The sequence below is a fragment of the Malurus melanocephalus genome, unplaced genomic scaffold (assembly GCF_030028575.1).
Source record: "Malurus melanocephalus ecotype Western Australia unplaced genomic scaffold, MMel_1.1 scaffold_1029, whole genome shotgun sequence".
In the NCBI taxonomy this organism is placed as follows: domain Eukaryota; kingdom Metazoa; phylum Chordata; class Aves; order Passeriformes; family Maluridae; genus Malurus; species Malurus melanocephalus.
In genome coordinates, this window is record NW_026624261.1 from 44,296 (window position 1) to 53,165 (window position 8,870).

The 8,870-nt window shown below is 53.9% G+C and overlaps 1 protein-coding gene across 1 annotated transcript in view; it reads left to right on the forward strand.

Annotated features, from left to right (window-relative positions):
- Window positions 1–179: 179 nt before the first annotated feature.
- The window catches only part of REXO1 (RNA exonuclease 1 homolog), a 50,108-nt gene continuing 41,417 nt past the window's right edge, over window positions 180–8,870 (forward strand). The window contains 1 exon segment of the mRNA XM_057386677.1: window positions 180–501. Within this exon segment, the coding sequence (XP_057242660.1) occupies window positions 312–501 (190 nt within the window). The 5' untranslated portion in view covers window positions 180–311.

Below are 8,870 nucleotides of genomic sequence, written 5' to 3' on the forward strand. Positions count from 1 at the left end.
TTGGGGGGTCTGGGCAGGGTCAGGGGCTGAGCTGGATGATCCTTACGGGTGTTTCCCAATTCAGGATATTCGGGGATTTCTGTGGCAGCTCCGGCCCTCCCTCAGCGCCGCCCCGGCCCCGCCCCGCCCCGCTGTCAGGCGCGCTGCGGGCAGCCCTGTGCGGGCAGTGGCGTCAAGGGGTCCTCGCCGCCGCGCCCGGCGCTCCCAAGATGGCGGCGGGGCCGGTACCTGTCGTGTGAGGCGGGAGCGCGTCCCAGCCGCCCGCGGCTCCTCCGCCCGCCCGGCCCCGCTCCCGCCCCGCAGCCGGCGGGATGCTCAGATCCACCGGCTACTTCCGCGGCATCGACTGCCCGTTCCTCAACGCCGGGGGGTCGGGGCCGGGCCGGGGGTGCCGCAGGCCCTACTGCCACTTCCGGCACCCCCCGGTGGCCCCGGCGCCGTGCGGAGCCTCCGGAACCTCGGGCGACCCCAGCGTGGGGCTCCCGCTGGGACACGGCGCAGGTACGGCCCGGCCCGGCCAGGCCGTGGTCCCCCCTCACCTTTCCCCGACCCCCTGCCCTGGGCTGTGGCTGTTCCTGTCCCTGCCGCCCCCAGCCCGGGCCCGCCGCCGCCCCCCCCGTCCCGTGTGTTTCCATCCCGGCAAGGGCAGGCCCGGGCCCGGCCTCCTCCTCTACCGCCTGCCCACCTTTCACGGCCCAGATCTGCCTCCTGCGCCCCGGGATCGCTYCCCTGAGCCCCTCTCCATTGCGATGACCCCACGGGGGTCTCGGTATCACCCGGTGCAGCCCTCCCGTCCCTCCGCTCTGTGCCCAGCCCTGCCTGGCCCTGAGCTGTCACCTCGTCCTCCCTCCGGGGGAGGTTTGAAGGAGCTTTTCAGCCCCACCCGGTGAGAGAGCGACGGGAGCCGATGGGATCGGTCGGATCCCACCGTTGCCGTGGGACACGGGGTGGTGGGGAGCAGCTTCCCGGAGTGTCCGGGGACAGCCCGAGCTGCAGGAGGGCAGCGCTGCCCTGGTCCCGTTCTTTGTCGCTCCAGGCGCTCGGCTCACGTGGCGCTGAGGTGTCAGCGCCCAACTGCAAAACTGCTGACGGCTCCCGGGCCGTTAGATCCCTGCAGGAGCTGCCTGGAGCCGGGAGTGTTCCCCCGGTGCTGCGGGGCTCCGGGGGGCTGTGGTCAGCCAGGCAGCTCTGTGAGGGGTTTGTGTGGCACAGAGCACTGACAGGCTTCTCCAAGGCAGCCTGGCACAAAAAAAAAACCCAGTGAATCAGACAGTCATGGAATATCCTGAGTTGGAAGGAACCCACAATAGTCCACTATTGTTGTCCATTCTTCCAGCAACTCTTGTCATTTTATTTATGCACATTATTTGCTGCTCTGCTGATTTATTGGGAGAAAAAAAGCTTTCATTCTTCTCCCTAGAAGAACCCTGCTGGCTTTCTTTTTGTTAAAGCTTTGTCATTTCTGTTAGATATAATGGGATAATGATGCTGATATGGACGGTCTCTAATAATCTCAGGCAGAAATTGCCAAAACAAAGCCCAACTTTTGGGTTTTGGGTGCTTGCTTAACTTTGGGTTGCTCATAAGTTTGGAAGAGGATTGATTCTTGGTGTCTTCTGGTTACCAGGCCAACTTACCACTAGCACTAGCTTTGTTTAAAATAAAAGAAACATTCTCAAGGCTGTCACAGGCAGATAATTGTTAGAAGGACAGATTTTTTTTTGCCGATTTCAGTGCTCTTTTTGAATTTTTAAAGCTCTCTAGAACACTTTAGGATGGTTCTTTAGATGATTTTATAATTATCTTTCAGTGTGCTGTTCCTGTGTGTCTTTAAATATCTGCAGAGTGCTGGTTTTGGAACTGAAATTGTTCATTTTGGTCTGCACCAGGTGCTGCTGTGCTCAATAGCTGGGGTTRAATTTGGGGTTTGAAATGAGGAAGGGAAAGGGGTTTGAAAAGGGTGCCCCTGGAGAGTGTCTCCAGTTCCCATTGCTGGCTGGAAGTGTTGGTGTCAGAGCTGAGTGTGAAGGGCATTGAAAATACCCCAAGGTCTTGCWAGGCCTGGCCTGGGTGTGTCAGAGACCCAGGAGAAGCAGCCTGAGTTGTTTTGGGGAGTAAGAGTTTACTTGCAGTCATGGGATTAAGGTGAGAAAAGCTCTCCCAAGTCCATCAAATCCAACCTTCAACCAGCAGCACCGTGGTCACCACTGACCCGTGTCCTCAAGAGCCACATCCACGGTTGTTTGAACACTTCAGGGATGGGGACTCCACCACTGCTCTGGGCAGCCCGTGACAGTGCCTGGCAGCCCTTTCCATGCAGAAATTACCCCAATTTCCAACCTAACCCTCCCCTGGTCCAGCCTGAGGCCGTTCCCTCTCCTCCTGTCCCTGTTCCCTGGAGCAGAGCCCGACCCCCCCGGCTGCYCCCTCCTGTCAGGGAGTTGTGCAGAGCCACAAGGTCCCCCCTGATCCCCCTTTGCTCCAGGCTGAGCCCCTTTCCCAGCTCCCTCAGCCTCTCCTGGGGCTCCAGATCCAGCTCTGTTCCTTTCTCTGGCAGGCTATGCCAGTGCTTGACAACCTTCTCTGTGAAGGAATTTTTCCTGATATCCAACCTAATCTRCAGCACTTAGAGAAGAGACTTTTTTAGCAAATAAAACCCCTAGTGTGGGCCTGGTTTCCCAAGGAGGAGTTTCTGCCACTTGTGAAAGAAGCAGGATCACGAGGCTGAGCTCCAGCCACTGCCTCCTGCTCCCTGCAGTCAGCTCAGAGCCTGTTCCTCCCTCTTGCCCAAGCTCCTGGCATCCAGCACATGGCATGGCTGGTGTAACTGGGATCTGTGAGTTCTGTCTCAGCTCAGGGTTGGCCTCCAGCCATTGTGTAATGTTAATTTTGTGATGACACCCCACCTGCAGAGCTGCCCCAGCCCTGTGGCCTTGAATATGAGATGGACGTGGAGCTGTTGGAGCACGTCCAGAGAAAACCACACAGATGCTGCAGGGCTGGAGCCCCTCTGCTCTGGGGCCAGGCTGGGAGAGCTGGGGGTGCTCACCTGGACAGGAGAAGGATCCAGGGAGAGCTCAGAGCCCCTTTTGGGGCCTGAAGGGGCTCCAGGAGAGCTGGAGAGGGACTGGGGCCAAGGGCTGGAGGGACAGGACACAGGGAATGGCTTCCCAGTGCCAGAGGCAGGGATGGRTGGGATATTGGGAAGGAATTGTGCCCTGGGAGGGTGGGGAGGCCCTGGCACAGGGTGCCCAGAGCAGCTGTGGCTGCCCCTGGATCCCTGGCAGTGCCCAAGGCCAGGCTGGACATTGGGGCTGGGAGCAGCCTGGGACAGTGGGAGGKGTCCCTGCCATGGCAGGGGTGGCACTGGATGGGMTTYAWWRTCCCTTCCAGCTCAAACCAGTCTGGGATTCMRTGATTCCAGCTGAGACATGGGAGATCAGCGATGGCCCTGCTGCAATCTCAGGCTTTTAGAACAGACTCCAGCAGGCCACAAAATGGTCCTGATTTCCGTAGGAGCAGGAGACACTTTGCAGTTACTTTGCAGGCAGTGCCTTGGCTTGGCTTCCTGGGAAGGATTCTGGTTGAAATGCTCCTGTCATTTCCCTGCCTGCCTGAAGCTCCTGTTGGCTGGAAGGATCTGGAGGATTTACACTAGAGGGTGTAGTAGCTCAGCCAGAACCAGGCAACCATCTTCTGGGAGCAGCTTCTCCATCCCCCAGGACTCACTCCCTGCCAGGAGAGCTGCCTGGCTTGTTTTGAAGTAGCCTTCTAACCGTGCACTTGGGCAGAGCTGACCTATTTAATCACATCACTCGATAAAAAAGCTTTAAAAGCGTCATYTTTTGCCAAGGCAGGTGGGTTTCTACACCAAGAGCTACAGCATGGATTGGTGTTTTCTGGGTTGGTGCTTAGAAAAAAAAAAGATAACATCTAAAGCAGCAGCCTGCTAAGCATATTGATTTGAGGCTGGGGCAGGCTTTGATGTTTGAGGATCACCSGAGGACTGGCAGGAACCCCAAAACTCTTGGTGCAATTTCGTAGCTTTGAAAGGAGCTTTTGAAAACAGWGTGGAGCTGGCCCTGGCAGGTTGTGGGAGGTGGGGGCTGTGGACACGTGCCAGGTGGAGCAGAGAGGATGTGAAAAGAGGAATTAGTGGGACACAGCACTGTGTCCCCCCTGCCTTTTTCTGCCCACCCTCACCGTTCCAGACTTCCCAAGGTCCAGATGTTCATAACACGATCTGTGTTTGTCATGCAGTGCTTGTGTCCTTGCAGGCACTGGGGGACAGTGGTGAAGAGCCCTCTGTGCCCCTTGGAGGATCTGCAGGAGCAGGAGGACTGAGTTTCCCATCTGCTGCTGTCTGGATGTGTCAGCTATTCCCTTTCCTTCCTCTATGGAAGCAGCTCCACAAATACAAATGTGTTCAGAGAGGATGGAACTGGTGTGTGGGGCATTTTGAACTGGGGTCTAAAATGTGGAATGCYTGGTGTGGGAAATCTATTCCCGTGTTTTACTGCAGGGATCTGCCTGTGCTGCCTTGGAGGTTTGTGAAAATTCTGTGCTGGCTGAGCACTGAGGGAGGGGCTGGGGTTGATGGGATGTTTTCTGTCCAGGACTGGGAATCTGGAGATTGCAAATTCTCATCCTGACTTGGCTGAAGTGCTTTTTCTATCTCTGAGACGACTAAAACCCACCTGCTTCAGAACAGGATGAAAAGATTATTGAATGCGTGTGAAGTGCTTTGAAAGCGTGCGCTGTAAGGAGGAGGGAAGAGCTGCCTTCAGTCCTAAAAGCATCTTTTCAAGAGCTGTAGAGGGGAAAAATAGGTCTCTCTTTAAAGTCGAGGTCCTGAGTATGCTGAAAGACATAAAAGAGGCATAATACAGCTCTTCATAAATATCTTAAGGAAGGCAGCCCTGGTTTGCTGGTTTGATGCTGTCAGGGGGTGTTTTGGAGGTGGATGATTTTGAACCCAGAGCAGAAAGCTGCTTCCAGGTCTGGAGCTCTGAGCTCTTTTGTCTCCTCTGATCACAGAACCCCAGAACATCCTGAGCTGGGAGGAACCCCCAGGGATTATCCAGTCCAACCTCTGGCCCTGCCCAGACCCCCCAACAGCCCCACCCTGTTCATCCCTGGCAGCGCTGTCCAAACGCTCCTGCAGCTCTGGCAGCCTCGGGGCCGGGACCATTCCCTGGGGAGCCTGGGCAGTGCCAGCACCCTCTGGGGACAGAAGAACCTTTCCCTGAGATCCATCCCAAGCCCTGACACAGCTCCAGCCACTGCCCTGAGTCCTGATCCTTGTGTTCATGTGAGATGGGAAGAGCCAGGCTTTCAGCACCCTGCCTGAAGTACTTCATTCTGCAGTGGGGCACGCTGAGTTACTCAGGAGTTTTATGTTGTGGTCCAAAGCTTTTTGTGGGGCGGTTTTCTTGCTGTGTGGATTTTCTCTTTGGATGTACAAAACTTTGCAGGTTAGAGCTGGGTCAAATCTGTGGATTTGCTCCTCTATGTGGTTCACACAGACTGAGCTGCTGCAACACTTGGGTTCAGGTCAAGTGTGGAGAAATCCTTGGGCTTATTTCCACAGCCTGAACTCTGGATCCTGTCCCTGGTGCTGGGAGGCACTTCACCTTTTTTTTCTGCCCAAAAGCAGCCACATGGGATGGCTGTGACCATGGTGATCCCCCAGAGGGTGCTGGCACTGCCCAGGCTCCCCAGGGAATGGTCCCGGCCCCGAGGCTGCCAGAGCTGCAGGAGCGTTTGGACAGCGCTGCCAGGGATGAACAGGGTGGGGCTGTTGGGGGGTCTGGGCAGGGCCAGGGCATGGACTGGATGATCCCTGTAGATAATTTCCAACTCAGGGTGTTCTATGATTTTATGATATTGCTAAAACCAAGAGAGAATATTTAAATGTTATACCCTATTTTAATCATCCCATACATCACTACAGGATCAGGGCCGTTTTCAGGTTCCTCACACAGCACTTTGCTGAGGGGCTGTGCCTGTTTGGTGGGAGCAGCCTCGGCACAGGCTGGATTCAGACCCTTAAAGTGACTCACATTGCAGGGCAGCTTCACACCATGTGTAGAAAGGATGGAAAAAAGGTCTTTCCCCATGTGTTTTCCTTCCTGTAGTTGATGTTGTACAGGATCATCTCAGCAAAGAGCTGATTATCTTGTGTTTGTATTTGCTACAGCAGAAGTGGAAACCCGTGAAGTGCCTTCAGTAACATTTCACTGACAGAGCAAAGGAGGTGTTCAGTGCTGACTGTTCCAGTCTGAACAGGGAGGGGGCTTCAATTCTGCTTTTTCCCCCCATATTATTTTTAGGACAGTAATTACCAGAATGCCACCAGTGGGTTTTATTTTTAACCAAGTTTTGAAACGAAGAGTGAAAAATCAATTGATGGTGAGGTCAGGATGTATCTTTTCAGCAGTTTGGGATTTGTGGTGGTTTCCCTGTGCTGTCAGTTGAGGCAGTTTCCTGTGGGTGGGCAGGTGCAGGTGCCCGATGTGCCGGGATTTCAGGGTGGCCTCACAGGTCGCTTCCCACTTTCGGTCTCTGTGTGGCTGTGGGGAAATTCAGCCCCGAGTCTGAGTCTCCCCACGTGGTTCAGTCCCAGATGTGTGAAAAGCAGGAGGTGGAAGCAGATCTCCACCAAGCCAGCAGGATTTTGGGTTTGGCACRGCTGGAGTTGTGCCAGCGCTGGTGAGTGCCCGGCTCCTCCCCACCCACCCAGGAGCCCTTTGTGTGCTCCCCCAGCACCTCCCTCTCCGCTGGGGGATATCTCCCCTGACATTTGAACACTTTCACTGATTTATGTTTTTAATTCTAGCCAAGCCCTGCCGCCTCAGTGGGGAGCAYAATTCCTTAATCCAGGGCTTCCTGGAGCGTGTTCCCTGCGCCGGGYGAGGCAGAGGCGCCGGGCTGGTTCACCAGGCTGTGCCCCAGCCCTGGCACCTCCTCCTGCTGGCACAGCGTGGGCAGCAGAGCTGAGAGGTGTTTGGGAGCACAGTGGGACCGGGGGATGGATGTTTGGGGAAGTGTGTGGAACCCTAACCAAGCCAAAAGCAGTTGCAGTTGGGGAGTGGGGAGAGCAGGAGGAGGAGGTTAGAAACACCTCCAAGGTGACGGGAGCAGTGCTAGGAAAGAGGAACAGGGTGGGATAAGCCCTGCAGACACCCCGAGCCCAACCGAGCTGGGAGCACACGAGGGTGAAGGCGGGACTCGGGCAGGTCCTGCCCCAGTTCCCACAAAGTGCTGTGTCAGCAGCCGGGCACCGCATGCTGCTCCAGCCCCTGCCGGGGCGTCTCGGCAGCAGCGGGCAGCTCCAGCATGAACAAATACCTGCAGTGTTTGCTGACCCCGGGCACCTCAGGTAACTCTTTCTCAAGTTTTTGGCTTCCTTCGGTGTGGGTTCGTGGTTTGGGGGTGCGGCTGGGAAGGAGCAGCTGACGGAGAGAAGCRACTTCTCCAGGGAAGCTTTCACGTGGCCACCATTCATTGGAAGGGAGACCCGAGTCCTTGGGCATCTGCCTCTGGAATATCTGGACTGCAAAAAGCTCAGCTTGGCTCTGTAAGGTTTGGTTTCTGAGGATTTTAATTTCCCTGTGGATTTTTTATTGAGGTGAGGATTGTGCTGGAGTTGTTGGGTTCTGTGGTTACAAGTGGCTGTGGAGCTGCAGGTGTCTGAGTCCTGCAGGACTGAGGAGCTGCAGMGTTTTAATTTCAGCTTTTGAGTTGTCTAAAGCCAGACAGGTTTTTAAACCAGATTAAGTTTTGCTTTTAGCCTTTGATACCTCACAGCTGAAGTGTTTTAATGTAACACTGCTTGAAAGGTGCTTTTCTTTAGCTTTTAACTTTGTTTCCAAAGTTCCAGTTGTAACTAAGTTGAAATAGTTGGGTTTTGGTTGGCTTTTTTTTTTTCTTTTTTCTTGTCTCAAACAGGAATTTTTCACTCTAACTGGTTAAAGAAATAAGGCAGGTGTTGAGAAGATAACTTATCTTGAGCACRCCAGAGAAAGGCTGGAAAATTAAAGAGCTGGTGGGTGTTTCTGCTTGTGACTGTGTTGGTTGGAGAAAGTTTTCAAATTGAATAGAGRGTAAAAGAAGACACYAGAATACTTGAAATATTTAAATACYTYTTATTTTTTCTTCTTTGAAAAGAAGACTTGCTCTGCTAATTACATTTTGGAGTCGATCCTTAGTTTTATCCAAAACTTTACACAGGAGAAGTGGAAGTATGAACATGTTTTCTGGTCTTTTTCTCAGGGGCAGAAAAATCAAGTCTCTGTTAATTTATTTTCTTTTTTCCAAACAGAATTTCAACTCTTCTTGCATTTTGAGGAGTTACTCTAAAGCTGATAAGAGAGGGGGAATGGAAAGATCTCCAAAGAATCCAAACATTGAATATCCAGGTTTTCAAGCAGCGAGACTCCTTGCAGCCTGTGCATGACAGGCCATCGTGTCAGGGTGTCTTTTGGGTGCCAGTCTTTCCCCTCTGCCTGTCCTGGCCAATCCACCAGTTGGGATTCTTTCCTAAATTAGGGGAGAAATGTCCCAATGGTGTGGTTTCCTCTTAGGAATATTTATCCCAGACTTTGATACTCTCTGCTSTTTTACACCAGGGTAGATGGGACTGACAGTTCTGGGGATTGAGGGGTGGGAATGATGGGTTTGTGTGGGCCAGGTCATCCTGTCCTGATTTTTGCATCCCTGGATCTAACTGATGCTGCTGTGTGAGGYGGTGACAATCCCACATGTCCTTGGGGCCTCGCTGTGAGGCCACTGAGAGGGTGTAGATGCCATGTTCAGTGCTTGAGGACCTTTCAGATTCTTGTTTTGCTGTGCCAGAGACAAAACTGCCC